Source organism: Salmo salar, chromosome ssa12 (genome assembly GCF_905237065.1).
Source record: "Salmo salar chromosome ssa12, Ssal_v3.1, whole genome shotgun sequence".
Lineage (NCBI taxonomy): Eukaryota > Metazoa > Chordata > Actinopteri > Salmoniformes > Salmonidae > Salmo > Salmo salar.
The window spans coordinates 14,806,627-14,822,975 of record NC_059453.1 but is presented as its reverse complement, the minus strand read 5'-3'; the positions used below and the strand labels follow the sequence as shown (position 1 = coordinate 14,822,975).

General features: G+C 41.6%; 2 protein-coding genes across 2 annotated transcripts; both read right to left on the bottom strand.

Moving 5' to 3' along the window:
* Window positions 1–670: 670 nt before the first annotated feature.
* On the bottom strand, window positions 671–3,058 carry LOC106564275 (pancreatic secretory granule membrane major glycoprotein GP2-like). Its single transcript, XM_045690794.1, has 4 exons — window positions 2,818–3,058; window positions 2,414–2,573; window positions 1,420–1,495; window positions 671–1,270 (listed from the first exon to the last, which is right to left on the bottom strand). The coding sequence occupies exons 1-4, from the start codon at window positions 3,054–3,056 to the stop codon at window positions 1,251–1,253; spliced, it is 495 nt and encodes a 164-aa protein (XP_045546750.1). The 5' UTR covers window positions 3,057–3,058; the 3' UTR covers window positions 671–1,250.
* Window positions 3,059–3,763: 705 nt separating this feature from the next.
* LOC106592376 (uromodulin) lies at window positions 3,764–7,300 on the bottom strand. The gene is made up of 5 exons (XM_014183720.2): window positions 7,212–7,300; window positions 5,579–6,229; window positions 4,706–5,284; window positions 4,145–4,350; window positions 3,764–3,948 (listed from the first exon to the last, which is right to left on the bottom strand). The coding sequence occupies exons 1-5, from the start codon at window positions 7,276–7,278 to the stop codon at window positions 3,793–3,795; spliced, it is 1,659 nt and encodes a 552-aa protein (XP_014039195.2). The 5' UTR covers window positions 7,279–7,300; the 3' UTR covers window positions 3,764–3,792.
* Between the last annotated feature and the right edge of the window lie 9,049 nt (window positions 7,301–16,349).

The window sequence follows — 16,349 nt, the reverse complement described above, 5'->3', positions numbered from 1 at the left end:
CCATTTTGAGAGAAAAAATACTACTTGTTAAACAAAATCTCTCTCTGAGCAATTGTATTAGTATAATAAATATATAATTTCCTTTTTTTTTTAGCATTAAATATAGCTCAGTATTTGAATTATTTATTTTAAACAGTCATTAATGCTCATCTTTATCAATAATGTCAATCATTTCAGACCCCATTGTATGTGAAAATTGCATGTTTCTATGATCGGTTGTTAAAAAGAGAAGAAAGGTCCTTAAAGATTTTTTGGATCTAAACTTTAAAAACCCAGGGATTTTTCTAGCCAGAGGGAGGGTATTTTCATAATCTCATAGTATTTGAAAATCTATATATATTTTTTAAAATGTTTAAACTTTTGATGTCATCAGGTAGAACTTTATATATTATTTTATACAAAACGTCGAAATGTGCAGTTTTCATATATGTAGACAATGGTATTGTGCTGGCGATAATGAAAATGAGGTTGAAAATTGGTGGAATTGCCAGTTTTGTAAATCTGCTGTTGTCGTGTGGTGATGATGCAGACTTCTACCAGTGTTTCTGTGGTAATACTGACACCTACTGGTTCATCATTGTCAAGACTGATCCCAAAGAGAAAGAACTCAGCTATAGCAGTGGTACACAACATGCCCAGTACATTATTCATTCATTACTATATTTATACATATATTTATAATTTATATTTTATTAACACTATTCAATTACTGCACATACAAAGCATTTTAGAGCAATAGTACACTACATGCCCAGTACATTAATACATTGATACATACATTTATCGTCTTTAATAACACTATTAAATTACTGCACATACAAAGCATTTTAGAGTAATAGGATTAAATAATATTTTCTTTTAAATAGAAGTTCTTACTGCAGTGTGAACTAGAAAGGGGAGATGTTTGTGTTGATATAATCCCAACTATATGTCCATTTATTTTCACGTTTCAAACATTAGTGGCACATACACTTTCTGGCCTCAAGCCTTAGTTAAAGGTTCATCAATGAATTTGTGTTGGTTCAAATATAAATATTTTCCCAATTATTCTAGCCGTATAAAAAATATAAAAATATCCTTAAAAGATCATTATTTATAACTGGATGTATGTAAGATGTTAAATATGAAATGGCTTGGTTTAGGACATAAATGATGTATAGGTGAGATAGGTTTATGAACTTCACATAAATAATTTAGATAACTGTATTCATTGTTAATTTAGGATACAGGAAGCATACAGGGAAGCAAGTTCAAACTTCATTCTGGGACCCTGGAAGTCAGAAACAAATACACTGTTAGTTATTTAGTTTGTTAGTTAGTTAGTTACATGAGCGTCAATCACTGACATCAAAATAATTTGTTTGATTGACATCTATTCACCTATTGTTTTTGATTGATAACTTATGAGGTCGTACTCACAGGTGATTGGTCCGATGGTGAGGGGTTCGAGGGGAACGGAGGGGGTGACAGAGCGATATTTCCTTTTGGAGCACACCTGAGGAGAGAGACGAGAAGGAGTCAGAGAGACCAGACACTGAGACAGAGAGACGAGATAGAGTCAGAGAGACCAGACACTGAGACAGAGAGACGAGAAGGAGTCAGAGAGACCAGACACTGAGACAGAGAGACCAGAGAGAGTCAGAGAGACCAGACACTGAGACAGAGAGACCAGAGAGAGTCAGAGAGACCAGACACTGAGACAGAGAGACGAGATGGAGTCAGAGAGACCAGACACTGAGACAGAGAGACCAGAGAGAGTCAGAGAGACCAGACACTGAGACAGAGAGACCAGAGAGAGTCAGAGAGACCAGACACTGAGACAGAGAGACCAGAGAGAGTCAGAGAGACCAGACACTGAGACAGAGAGACCAGAGAGAGTCAGAGAGACCAGATACTGAGACAGAGAGATCAGAGAAGGAGTCAGAGAGACCAGACACTGAGACAGAGAGACGAGAAGGAGTCAGAGAGACCAGACACTGAGACAGAGAGACGAGATGGAGTCAGAGAGACCAGACACTGAGACAGAGAGACCAGAGAGAGTCAGAGAGACCAGACACTGAGACAGAGAGACCAGAGAGAGTCAGAGAGACCAGATACTGAGACAGAGAGACCAGAGAGAGTCAGAGAGACCAGACACTGAGACAGAGAGACCAGAGAGAGTCAGAGAGACCAGACACTGAGACAGAGAGACCAGAGAGAGTCAGAGAGACCAGACACTGAGACAGAGAGACCAGAGAAGGAGTCAGAGAGACCAGACACTGAGACAGAGAGACCAGAGAAGGAGTCAGAGAGACCAGACACTGAGACAGAGAGACCAGAGAGAGTCAGAAACCACCACACACAAAATTAGGGAGACCAGAGAGAGAGACCACAAACAGAGCGGATGAGCCAGCGGGAAAGATGCAGGACTCACTGGAGTGCAGGAGGAGCTCCTCTGGTCACAAAGGCTGAGTCTGCAGTGCAGGAAGACGTCCCGGTAGTCCCCCTGGTACAGGAACAGCAGAGCAGAGAAGCGAGCCCTGAGGGACGAGCCGCTCTCCTCCACCCTAACTTGACGGAATTCAGTTGGACATCTAAGAAACAGGGAGGGCCAGGGTTTAGGTTAGATAACGCAACCAAAAAAAACGCAACCAAAAAATACACAAACATTAGGGTTCGGTTTCCCAGACACAGATTAAGCCTGGTCCTGGAGTAAAAAGTATTCTCAATGGAGAAGCTCCATTTAAAGTGTTGTTAGTCCAGGACCAGACATAATCTGTGTCTGGGAAACCCTCCTCCATACGTTCCTTGAGTATAAACAAAGACCCACACACATACTTGTTCTGAATGATGTAGTATCGCATGATGTCTTCAGGGTCGGGGGATTGTGTGGCATAGCAGTCCTCCAGAACGACCACAAAACGCTCCGTCTCGGACTCCTCTACGGACACACCCACGTGCAGCACGGAACCCACCGGCAAGGTGACTCCGCCCGCTGGGTAAGCCTTTGTGAAGTTGTCGCTGTGGTACAGAGTCATGTTGGAGCCCACTTTGGAGCCCTTACCGACTTTGGACATCCTTCAGCCTGTCAAATGGGCGAATAGGAGATTTGGTTAATAAGAGATGCAGTGTGAGAAATGCACTTTACGGGCTAAATAAAATGAATCGTTATTATCATTATTTATAAGAATAATAATAATAATAAATACAAATTATTTTTGAAGCACTTTTCAAGACACCCAAAGTCACTTTAGATAGGCAAGATAATAAATTATTATTATTCTTATTATTATTATTATAGTTTTAACACTATTACACAGCCAGCTTCAGCTACGTATCTTGGTGGAACAACCAGAACAACCAGTACTGTGATGAGTGGACAGAGGAGGTGCAAAACTCTTAACTAGTTATCTAAAGGATCATCAAGAACCACAGGTTTAGAGTAAAAACTGTCTATGCATTAACAGAATACTGACAGTTCGACACGTGTTAGCCTGCTTTGTGTTACATTGTGTTACAGGGGCGCAACTTTGGTTTTAGAAGTGGGGGGGACATAATTATTATAATTTTTAAATCCAGTTGGATAAACATTCCAAACAGCCTACCCAACCACTCGGAGGCGTCCGCATGGTCCTAAAGCACAACGTTGCATCGTTTGAATCACATTCCAATGATAAAACTCGGGGGGGACAAAAATGCAATTTCAGAATGTGGTGGGAGGGGACATGTCCCCCCGTCCCAAGTGAAAGTTGCGCCCCTGTTGCGTTACATTGTCCATGTTTTATATTGTTTACTGTAACGTAACGTCTCCACTTACGACAGGTAGGGTTTGATGGCCACATCCAGGCTGGTCTCTGATTCCAGAGGGTAGGCACAAGAGAAAGGCACGCTCACGGGTCGAGTGAAGGACACGTCGTGAATGTGGTAGATGAATAAACTGTTGGAAAAGATGGCGTCAATTCCGTTTGTCTGGTGAAAGGGGGAAAAGGGAAGAAGATTAGAAGCTAGGAGAGGACCTCTCACCAGAATAATACAATTCTTGGACTATTGTATTTCAGTTTATCTGTTCATAATTTTCTGTTGATGTCAAAATGTCTCACAGCAAGAGTTCTCTGTTGAAAGTTCCGGTGAGGAAAGGGGTAAACGGGTCGGCGTCTGTTCTCACCTCCAGAGTGTTTCCGCAGGCGCCCTCTGTGCGCTCCACCTGGTACCATACTATGCCGCCACGCTCTTCGTGAGCGTTACACTGGGGGTCGGCCAGGTTAGCGGTGGTGGCGTCCAGACCAGCGGCCTCCAGGTTAGTCCTGTTGAGACCCACCTGTACCAGGCTCCGCCCACATACCAGCTCAGGTCGCAGCAAAACAGGCTGATCTGTAAGAGAGAAAGAGAGCGAGAGAGGGATGAGAAAAGAAAGAAAACGGGAGAGTGTTATTCAAGAACCCCAAATGAAAAGAAGGAATTACAAATTCTCATATGCACTCTTAGAAAAAATTATTCCAAAAGGGTTCTTCGGCTGTTTCCATAGGAGAACCCTTTTTGGTTCCAGGGCGAACCTTCTAGGGAAGGGGTTCTACTTGGAACCCAATAGGGTTCTACCTGGAACCAAAAAAGGGTTCTTCAAAGGGTTCTCCTATGGGGGCAGCCGAAGAACCCTTTTAGGTTCTAGATAGCACCTTTCTTTCTAAGTGTACATAGGTCCTCAAGCAGGTGTTTTCTGAGAGCTCACCTGGCCTCTCACACCGCCAAGTGACCCCATCGGTGCTCACGCAGGTCTCCCCCGCTCTGCAGGTACCACACATTGCTTTTGGCGTAGTCGTGGCAACCTGTGACTGTGTTGTTGTTGTGGTGCGATTTTTGTCTACTGGTGATTTTGTCGTAGTGGTGATATTTATGGATGTTTGTGTTGTCGCGGTGATCTTAATAGGTGTTTGTGTTGTTGTGGTGACCTTAACAGGTGTCTGCATTATCGTGGTGATCTTAACAGGTGTTTGCGGTGTTGTGGTGATCTTAGCAGGTGTTTGTGTTGTCGTGGGTATCGTAACAGGTGTTTGTGTTGTCGTGGTGTCTTTTACAGGTGCATTTGTTGTCTTGGTGACCTTTACAGGTGTTTGTGTTGTTGTGGTGACCTTTACAGGTGCTTTTGTTGTTGTGGTGACCTTTACAGGTGCTTTTGTTGTTGTGGTGACCTTTACAGGTGCTTTTGTTGTTGTGGTGACCTTTACAGGTGCTTTTGTTGTTGTGGTTGTTGTTGTTGTTGTGGTTGTTGTTGTGACTGGTTTTGGTGTTGTGGTGAGAGCTGACACATCTGGAACAAGGAGTTAAACAGGAGACACAGTTATGAGGGAACATTCATCGCTCATGTTTTGAAAGAACTAGTATGTTGGTATTACCAGAATCACACAATACGAATGTACTGGATGAATATGCTGAGTACTGTTGATATCTAGGGCCATAAGAAGAACATCATGGTGGATATAACCAGCTGGTGAATGACTAAGCAGTAAACAGTTAAAAAAAGAAATACCATAACTTCAATTCAAAAGATAGAACAACAACAAGCCCCACTCAGAACTTGGCAGAGCAGGGGGCGAAACCTTACATGCACAATAGGCGAAGTAGCACCCGGGAGGCATGACGAACTTGTACACAAAGTAGTTCCCAGGGCATGCCTTGACGTGGATGGGCTGAGACTGCACCCAGCAGCAGTCCCCATTGAAGCTGGCGCAGACTGCACTCTGGACAATCTCATCCACCTGCTGGGGGGGAGGAAACGCCAGCCACAAGGGAGCCTGGGTGCCGCACATTAACGAATCTACACACTTGTCCGGCATGGACACGCTCTGGTTGCCGATGAACATGCGGTAATAGCCGTCCCAGTGGACGTTGCGGTCACAGTGTTTCTCGCCCTCATTGTTGTTGGTGGAACGCCACAGGTCGTTCAGGACCGTGTAGCTCTTGCAGGGGTTGGCGCACTGCTGGATGCCATCGACCGTGATGCAGTCCTCCCCATCAGCGCACTCATAAAAGCCGCAGCTGAACCGGACATGGGCAAGGTTGGTGTTGGAGGTGGGGTAGGAGCGGCGGACACGGCGAGGGGCATGGTGGTCGTCGGTGGCGGTGTGGCCGGGTAAGCAGATGAGGCCGTCTCCGGAGAAGCCCTTCTTACAGGTGCATGTGATGTCACCTGCCGTGGGCGAGGTGCTGCAGACGGCTTGTTCGTGACACGCCTCGCAGCTGGTGACAATCGTTCCTGTGGGAATTTGGGAATATATGGGTTCATCGTCTTTTTAGGTTGAGGTATCATGATACACCTGCATTGTTTTGATGACTCCATTTTTAGGCTCTGAGACTAGAGAGCAGAGAAAATACAGAAGTCAGTTGTGTGGTGGGCTATTTAAGCAATAAGGCATGAAGGGGTGTGGTATGTGGCCAATATACCACAGCTAAGGGCTGTTCTTAGGCACGATGCATCGTGGAGCTGGACACAGCCCGTAGCCATGTTATATTGGCCATATACCACAAACCCGAGTTGCCTTATTACTATTAGAAGCTGGTTACCAATGTAATTAGAGGAGTAAAAATAAATGTTTTGTCATACCCCTGGTATACGGTCTGATAAATCACGGCTGTCAGCCAATCAGCATTCAGGGCTCGAACCACCCAGTTTATAAATACTCTATTAAATACTTAGTTAATACAATACTTAATACATGATACATGTATCCCTATACTGTCTAACCAAATATATTTGATCTCAGTGAGAAAATCTATTTTACAAATGATATATTGTCTGTCATATATATATACACACATGACCATTCAAAAGTTTGGACACACCTACTCATTCAAGGTTCTATCTTCTGTATATCAGCCCTACCTTGTCACAACACAACTGATTGGCTCAAACGCATTGAGAAGGAAAGAAATTCCACAAATTAACTTTTAACAAGGTACACCTGTTAATTGAAATGCATTCCAGGTGACTACCTAATGAAGCTGGTTGAGAGAATGCCAAGAGTGTGCAAAGCTGTCATCAAGGCAAAGGGTGGCTACTTTGAAGAATCCAAAATATAAAATGTGTGATTTCATAGTTTTGATGTCTTCACTATTATCCTACAATGTAGAAAATAGTAAAAATAAAGAAAAATCCTTGAATGAGTAGGTGTGTCTAAACTATTGACTGGTACTGTAAAAATGTTGATGTATTAAATATATAGTATATTTGCGTGTACCTGAGGTATGTCCAGCGCTGGACAGAACCAGGAGAGGAACCAGCAGAGCTACCAGGATCATCCTCATCAACAGTAGTTACTTATACAGGGGCAGAAACGGGGAACACAACCTGAAAGAAAATACACTTATTATATTCATCCACACTTTATCCACAATTTACATCTACTGGAAAGTCAGTCACTTTTAAATGCACTGTAAATAAAAGTTTGATTTAATTTTATATATACACGTATCTCATTGTGATTAAAAAACATATTTTTACTGTCACAAGACTGCAATAAACCACGTTAAAAAAACAAATGTTACGAAACATCAAATATATATATTTTTGGACATTAAGATAAACATACAAATTCTCTGGAGGGTATTATAACATTTCAAACTTAATGTGTTCAGATATATTAATTTCACCAAACCAAAAATAACTTTGTTTAACCATACAGTATGAATAGTGATCTGAGAGGAGTACTGACTTACCAAATGTTGATGCTGACTGCTGGAACCCACCTGTAAGCTAGGCATTTATACACTGGTTATCAGGGAGTGGGGGAAATGGGACACATTGTGCAATATTCCCAGGGACAATACCTTAGCCTGGGTCCCAGTATGTTCAGCTCTCATTCCACTCCTTGCCACTCCTTGTCATGATAAACTGTTTGGCAATGACACAGAGTAAAGGAGTGAAATGTCATCAGAAACTGACTGGACTTCAGGCTAACAATGGGTCTGGAAGAGGTTGAATCACAACTATCAACATTCATACGTAAGGAATGCAACAATGGCCTGATAACCATGGTAACCTGGGGTGTGGTTAAGGTAAAGTCTATATGCTCTGTTGGGTGGCATGTCGAATAAATTGGATGTTTTCAAATGAATTAAGCGAACTTAAAAGAAATCTCCAAAACCTTAAATCAACAGGACAGGTGTGGTGGCTGATGGGTGGTATTAGGTGAACACCATATGATTTATGAGGTGATTAATGTCTCACGATAACCCAGAGAACAACTTAACATTTGGCTGACTTCTTACCCCCAAGACATCCTCTCACCATTACAACAACAAGGGAGGTTAGCATTTTTTTTGGGGGGGGGTATAAAATGTAAATGTCTTACTCATTATTAACAATTCATTCAGGATTATCTGTAACCATGGTAGCATTTACATTAATGTAGGAGTGTTTAGAAACATATCATATTCTTATTTACAATAAAAGTGATTCCAAAATAACACAATACATTATTTACCATACATTTCTATTGGGCACAAAATAATCTGAAACACAAACAAGAACAAATAGCAAATGCATCCAACTAATTTATGTAGTCATTGTGTGCTATGAATATGGGACTAAATACTTAACTTTTTACTACTTTAATACCCATTTAAGTGAATTTGTCCCAATACTTTCGGTCTCCTCAACCGTATACAAAAGGTGCTGTAATTTCTAAACAGTTCACCCGATATGGATGAAAATACCCTCAAATTAAAGCTGACAGTCTGCACTTTAACCTCAACGTCAGCAAATCATTTCAAATCCAAAGTGCTGGAGTATAGAGCCAAAACAACTAAATATGTGTCACTGTCCCAATACTTTTGGAGCTCACTGTCCAGTGTTCTTGTCATTGTTCCCTTTATCGTTCAGTTTTTTGTCTTCTGTTTGTGATATAGATATGCCTGTTTCAACTGTGCCGTGCTGACAGATAGGCTACCTCTAAGTGTTCTTGACATTGTTCCCTTTATCGTTCAGTTTTTTGTCTTCTGTTTGTACTATAGTTTCAACTGTTTCAACTGTGTTGCTCTCACGTAATACATCTCCAATTAGTCACGCTGAATCAGCGGATTAATACCAAGATCTGACCCAATCCCTTTGTCTTATTCCAAACCCTTTTCTCTTTGCTCTAGATGACCAACAATAGCCAGTTGTCACCATGATGACATTATATCAACTATTCACGCTGAGGGAAAGGTCAACTGTTCCCTCTAAACACAGACTCAAATGGCACCCTATTCCCTGTATAGTGCACTATTTTTGTTCACTAAGATGGTCAAAAGTAGTGCACTAAATAGGGAATAGGGTGCCATTTGAAACGGAGCCATAGTGATCCACAGGCATTATCCCTCTCTCAATGGCTTATAGACGATACAGCAAGTTTTGTTATTTTGTTTTAGTGTTCAGTCAGTTGTACATGCTTGAACCATTTGAGAGCTAGGTATTTCATGTTTAGAGCCCCTGTGAATCCATGAAACTCATGTATGAAGTTAGCACATACTATAAAAAAAAATGGTTGCAGCCTTATAATTTCAGTCGTGAAGAGGGCCTGACAACGCTTCCTCTCTCCTCAGGATGCTGAAAAGATTTGGTACAGATCCTCAAAATGTTCTACAGCTGCACCACTGAGAGGATCGTGACTGGCTGCATCACCGCTTGGTATGGCAGTTATGAAGTTAGCACATACTTAAAAAAACTGTTTCACAACAAGGGAGTCAAATAACATTAAGCCTGATCAATCAATTAGAAAACCTTAGTAAATAACAACACCTTAGCAACGGACCTACGACCAAATATGGTCATGTCATGTAGCCTTCTGTACATAATGAAAAAAAATATATATTTTATTTTTATTTGACCTTTATTTAACTAGGCAAGTCAGTTAAGAACAAATTCTTATTTTCAATGACGGCCTAGGAACAGTGGGTTAACTGCCTTGTTCAGGGGCAGAACGAAATGGGTCTACTGTTCTCAAATTAGGACCAACAAAAAATACATTTCCAATTTCTTTGATAAAGTCTGGGTTCCTGCTCTTTAGGCCAAAGGCAGATGACCTCAGACCTTGTATATTCCAGGATGAGATAGTAAAAGCTTTGTGTTCCATAGTGTCGAGTGTTGCCTCTCTCTCTCTCTCTCTCTCTCTCTCTCTCTCTCTCTCTCTCTCTCTCTCTCTCTCAAAACTATCCATCATTGGACTCTCCTGCAAGACAGAGTGAGAGTGCTGTTAAGTTTCATTAGATTTCTAATGATGTAGCGATGGCCATGTTGTTCTGCTGATGATGTAGAGGCCAACAGGAAGCCATGCACTGTTGCTATAGTTACTATGATTAACAAAAAACATTATTGGAAATGGTACATAAGGCTCAAATGGGAAATGTAGTCACATATTTAGAAATACATCATTTCTTTATGTCAGTGTATTTATAATTGTGAAATACATCATGCTGATGATGAGGAAGATGGTGAGGATGAAGAAAGTAGAACTTCTACCCAGAATGCAGTGGACTCTCAGTCCGTGTCCACGCTGACCCAGAATGCATTGCTCATGACCCCGCCCTCTACCAATCAGCCTATCAGGCGCTGGAACATAAAGCATTGGCTGTCTACCAGAGCCTCGACGATGTCACAGCTACTGACTCTGAATAGACTCTGTAGCACTAATTAAAGTCTATTATGTAATTAAGTCCTAATATGTAATTCTATGGTCTGTAGTCTGAAGAGAAGAGGTTGTCTGATCGTCTGGTTGTGACACAGTGTTCTTGTTACCAGAGCTGGGGTCCAATTCAATTTAATTGATTTCCATTTCAATTCAGACAATGAATCGCAATTCAATTTATCATTGATGACCATCATTTTCCACATGGACTTTTCAATCTATGAATGGAATTTCACTTCACTTCCTGAACTGACTGAGTTGAAACATATATTTCATTAGAATAACTGTAACCTCGTCCCCAGGCTCCATAGAGAGAGAGAGATGACTGGTGGTGGAGATTATAGTAGATTTATTCATCAGTACTGATAACATTCTGTAGGGGGCGATGTGGAGGTTGTTCTATTGGTTTACTGAGATCTCAGTAGCTTGTCTGTTATGTGATGACATCATTCATTAAGGGGAGTTGGGTTGTAGAGGAGGGATGTTTCTTCTGTTCAGAAACTCATCTGTTGAGTTGATCATTTACAAAGACTGTATTTGGATCAATTAAATGTCAGAAAAAGTAATAAAATATATTGATGCATACTTTAACTATATTGTCATCATCTCAACAATGTGTTCCTCCTCTGCTGAAACAAACATGGTAACTTTAGAACAGAGAAGTTGACAGTTTTAACACTTAGTCACCACAGCTAGCTGAGTTGTCTGGTGGTTTAGAAGTCTAAACTCCGGCCGGTTTAAACCAGTTTCACTCTGCGGCACATATAGACCTGCAGACACTGAGGTCAATTCAGAGAAATCAACAGGATGTGTAGGATAATGCCCAGCCCTTCCACCACCAACACCATCACTATACTCATCTCCTTGACATGCAGAGAGAAAGAGAGAGAGAGAGAGACTGTTAATTTTGATTATTTATTTCACTTCTGTTTATTATCTACTTCACTTGCTTAGGCAATGTTAACATATGCTTCCCATAAAGCCCTTACATTGACATTGGAGAGAGAGAGAGAGAGAGAGAGAGTGTATCTCTGCTTTGGCAATGTATTCATGTTTCCCATGCCAATAAAGCCCTTTGAATTTAATTTAATTTAAAGACAGAGAGAGACAAAAAGACAGAGAGAGCGAGAGCGATAAAGAGAAAGAGAGAGGAGTGGGGTGTGTGTTGCAGACAGAGATGCTGTTGTGGAACTGTGCTAGCTGGTAGGATAGTAAAGTAACTTTAACAGTGTAGTAACTGAGATAGTAAAGTAACTTTAACAGTATAGTAACTGTGATAGTAAAGTAACTTTAACAGTATAGTAACTGTGATAGTAAAGTAACTTTAACAGTATAGAAACTGAGGAGTAACTGTCCAGAATGAAGATACTCCATGTTGTCTCCTGCTGTCTCCTCTCAGGTGAGTTCTGTCTGTCTGTCTGTCTGTCTGTCTGTCTGTCTGTCTGTCTGTCTGTCTGTCTGTCTGTCTGTCTGTCTGTCTGTCTGTCTGTCTGTCTGTCTGTCTGTCTGTCTGTCTGTCTGTCTGTCTGTCTGTCTGTCTGTCTGTCTGTCTGTCTGTCTGTCTGTCTGTCTGTCTGTCTGTCTGTCTGTCTGTCTGTCTGTCTGTCTGTCTGTCCAACCAAACGACTGACCACCATCCAACCTACCTTATCTTATTGACTGATCTATCCATCAGTCTATCCAACAAACCGACCAAATGACAGTTGTATCTATCCATCTATGATATTTATAGTCTGGAAAGCATAGAGTTTGCAAAGAATCTGGTAATTTCTGAAAAACCTGGAAATTCCTGTAAAGTCTCTCCTCCTGTCTGTGGTCAGGTCTGATGGTATCTATGATATATACAGTACTCTGTAAAGCCTCTCCTCCTGTCTGTGGTCAGGTCTGATGGTATCTATGATATATACAGTACTCTGTAAAGTCTCTCCTCCTGTCTGTGGTCAGGTCTGATGGTATCTATGATATATACAGTACTCTGTAAAGTCTCTCCTCCTGTCTGTGGTCAGGTCTGATGGTATCTATGATATATACAGTACTCTGTAAAGTCTCTCCTCCTGTCTGTGGTCAGGTCTGATGGTATCTATGATATATACAGTACTCTGTAAAGTCTCTCCTCCTGTCTGTGGTCAGGTCTGATGGTATCTATGATATATACAGTACTCTGTAAAGTCTCTCCTCCTGTCTGTGGTCAGGTCTGTTGGTATCTATGATATATACAGTACTCTGTAAAGTCTCTCCTCCTGTCTGTGCTCAGGTCTGATGGTATATATGATATATACAGTACTCTGTAAAGTCTCTCCTCCTGTCTGTGGTCAGGTCTGATGGTATCTATGATATATACAGTACTCTGTAAAGTCTCTCCTCCTGTCTGTGGTCAGGTGTGATGGTATCTATGATATATACAGTACTCTGTAAAGTCTCTCCTCCGGTCTGTGGTCAGGTGTGATGGTATCTATGATATATACAGTACTCTGTAAAGCCTCTCCTCCTGTCTGTGGTCAGGTCTGATGGTATCTATGATATATACAGTACTCTGTAAAGTCTCTCCTCCTGTCTGTGGTCAGGTGTGATGGTATCTATGATATATACAGTACTCTGTAAAGTCTCTCCTCCTGTCTGTGGTCAGGTCTGATGGTATCTATGATATATACAGTACTCTGTAAAGTCTCTCCTCCTGTCTGTGGTCAGGTCTGATGGTATCTATGATATATACAGTACTCTGTAAAGTCTCTCCTCCTGTCTGTGGTCAGGTGTGATGGTATCTATGATATATACAGTACTCTGTAAAGCCTCTCCTCCTGTCTGTGGTCAGGTCTGATGGTATCTATGATATATACAGTACTCTGTAAAGTCTCTCCTCCTGTCTGTGGTCAGGTCTGATGGTATCTATGATATATACAGTACTCTGTAAAGTCTCTCCTCCTGTCTGTGGTCAGGTGTGATGGTATCTATGATATATACAGTACTCTGTAAAGTCTCTCCTCCTGTCTGTGGTCAGGTCTGATGGTATCTATGATATATACAGTACTCTGTAAAGTCTCTCCTCCTGTCTGTGGTCAGGTCTGATGGTATATATGATATATACAGTACTGTGTAAAGTCTCTCTTCCTGTCTGTGGTCAGGTGTGATGGTATCTATGATATATACAGTACTCTGTAAAGTCTCTCCTCCTGTCTGTGGTCAGGTCTGATGGTATCTATGATATATACAGTACTCTGTAAAGTCTCTCCTCCTGTCTGTGGTCAGGTCTGATGGTATCTATGATATAAACAGTACTCTGTAAAGTCTCTCCTCCTGTCTGTGATCAGGTCTGATGGTATCTATGATATAAACAGTACTCTGTAAAGTCTCTCCTCCTGTCTGTGGTCAGGTCTGATGGTATATATGATATATACAGTACTCTGTAAAGTCTCTCCTCCTGTCTGTGGTCAGGTCTGATGGTATCTATGATATATACAGTACTCTGTAAAGTCTCTCCTCCTGTCTGTGGTCAGGTCTGATGGTATCTATGATATAAACAGTACTCTGTAAAGTCTCTCCTCCTGTCTGTGGTCAGGTCTGATGGTATCTATGATATATACAGTACTCTGTAAAGTCTCTCCTCCTGTCTGTGGTCAGGTCTGATGGTGTGGACCAGTGCTGGTCTGGTAGTCATGGTGACAGTGTTAGGACTGGTCCTGCTCCTGTTCTACAGACAGAGGAGAGGAACCAGGAGAACACCACCACCACCACCAGTCTCCTCCAACACACAACCTGACCCTACTGGAGAGGTGAGACATATCAGGGAGTGTGTGTGTGTGTGTGTGTGTGAGTCCATACCAACCTGTAGTGTATAGGTGATAGACAGGGAGGTGGTAAACTAAACATCTAAGGGTTGAGTGTGTGAGTCTACAGAATCCTCTAGTGGGTTTCTACTGTAGTCTGTTATCATTCCTCAATCTGTCAACATGAAGAACCTGCTGCAAACAGCACTTGTTCATTAGACAGCTCAGTTTCAACAGGTAATGGATTATCAGACTCATAGGCTGCGTTAACACAGGCAGACCAATTCTAACCTTAATGATTGGTCTTGCTGGCCTAGTCCCTAAACCTACCCTGCTGGACAAGCCTCTACAACCTACCCTGCTGGACAAGTCTCTACAACCTACCCTGCTGGACAAGCCTCTACAACCTACCCTGCTAGCTCTGCCACAGGTATTCTCCAGATTCATGTGTAACTGCACACGTGGAGTGTTTGAACGTGGGCGTTGACAAATAAGTGGGAAGAGCAACATTAGTGGGTGTATGGAAACCTAACAACTAATTGGGCAGTTTGGTTGCCACTCAAGATCGATTTGTATCGCTGCTTGTTACTTCCTTGTAGCATTTTAGCTAACCCTAACCTTTACCTGATTCTCCTAACCTGCTAGGTTAGGTCTCCTAAGCTACCATGTTAGTTATAATAACCGGCAACATTAATTATCCTAACCTGCCACATTAATTCTCCTAACCTGTCACATTAATTCTCCTAACCTGTCACGTTAATTCTCCTAACCTGCCATTTTAATTATCCTAACCTGTCACGTTAATTCTCCTAACCTGCCATGTTAATTATCCTAACCTGCCTAACTGGCTTAGCTAAAATGCTACAAGGAAAACAGCAAGCAGCCACGCAAAACAGTCTTGATTGGAAACCAATCTGCCTTATTAGCTGTTATGTTTCCATACACACACTTATGTTGATCCTCCCGCTTATATCGCAATGCCAATTTTCAGATACACTCCACATATACAGTAACCCATACTTGATTCACACTGGACATCTATGCTAATGCTAGCTTCCACAAAGATTACATAAATCCAAGCTGTTCTACTGTGGACTTCCCAAAGATAATATAAATCCTAGCTATTCTACTGCAGATCACCCAGCTTCTCTCATCTTCTCCAATGTGGATCTACCCAAAGATTCGAGAGACTCTTCAAGTCCTCCAACAGCCAGTGGAACCCAGGATGATTCCATCTATTCTACAGCCCAGCTACCCAAAGATACAGTAGAATCTACAAGATAGCCTGCTGTACACCTCTCTAAAGACACTCCAGAAGATGCCATCTACTCTACAGCCCAGCCACCCAAAATAATGTAGTACTATAGAATATATACAAGGAATGTGTCCCAAGTGGCACAATATTACCTATCCCCCATGTGGACCCTGGGAAAAGGCAGTGCTCTATAGAGAACAAGGTGCCATTTGGGATGAAGGGAAGCTCCCTGTAGAGAGATGAAGGGTTGTCACCACAGAGCCACCATCTTGGAATGACTTGAAAAAACCCAATCCCTTTCCTGTTTCAAATCCTCCTTGACATATTGTATTAAAACAGCTTATGTGGTTTTACTGTATATAATGTATGTAAAATATGAACATCTGGCTTTAAAATCACTTTCATCTCCAGATTTTGGGAAATTCAACCAATATTATTGTAAATATTTGTGTAAATATGAACTATGTGTTTTGTCATATCATCTTGGCTTCATTTTGTCTGTTATAATAATGAAGACAGTAATACCATAATAGTCAGTTGTACCTGTGAGATTTACATATCTATTGTATATGTACATAAACTGTGCCTTTTAAAGCATTTCATTGAAACTTATCAAAATGTTTAAACAGTGTGAATATGTAGTGTTTGTGTGTATGTGTGTTTGTGTAGTGTGTGTTTGTCAGTTTGTGTCTG

Coding starts and splice junctions, on each gene's coding strand:
- LOC106564275 (XM_045690794.1), bottom strand. CDS start 3,056: ATGTCCAAAGTCGGTAAGGGCTCCAAAGTGGGCTCCAACATGACTCTG. Junction 2,574..2,817: donor TACTACATCATTCAGAACAA/GTATGTGTGTGG, acceptor CCTGTTTCTTAG/ATGTCCAACTGAATTCCGTC. Junction 1,496..2,413: donor GGAGCTCCTCCTGCACTCCA/GTGAGTCCTGCA, acceptor CTCTCTCCTCAG/GTGTGCTCCAAAAGGAAATA.
- LOC106592376 (XM_014183720.2), bottom strand. CDS start 7,278: ATGAGGATGATCCTGGTAGCTCTGCTGGTTCCTCTCCTGGTTCTGTCC. Junction 6,230..7,211: donor CAGCGCTGGACATACCTCAG/GTACACGCAAAT, acceptor AAATTCCCACAG/GAACGATTGTCACCAGCTGC. Junction 4,351..4,705: donor TTGGCGGTGTGAGAGGCCAG/GTGAGCTCTCAG, acceptor TCTCTCTTACAG/ATCAGCCTGTTTTGCTGCGA.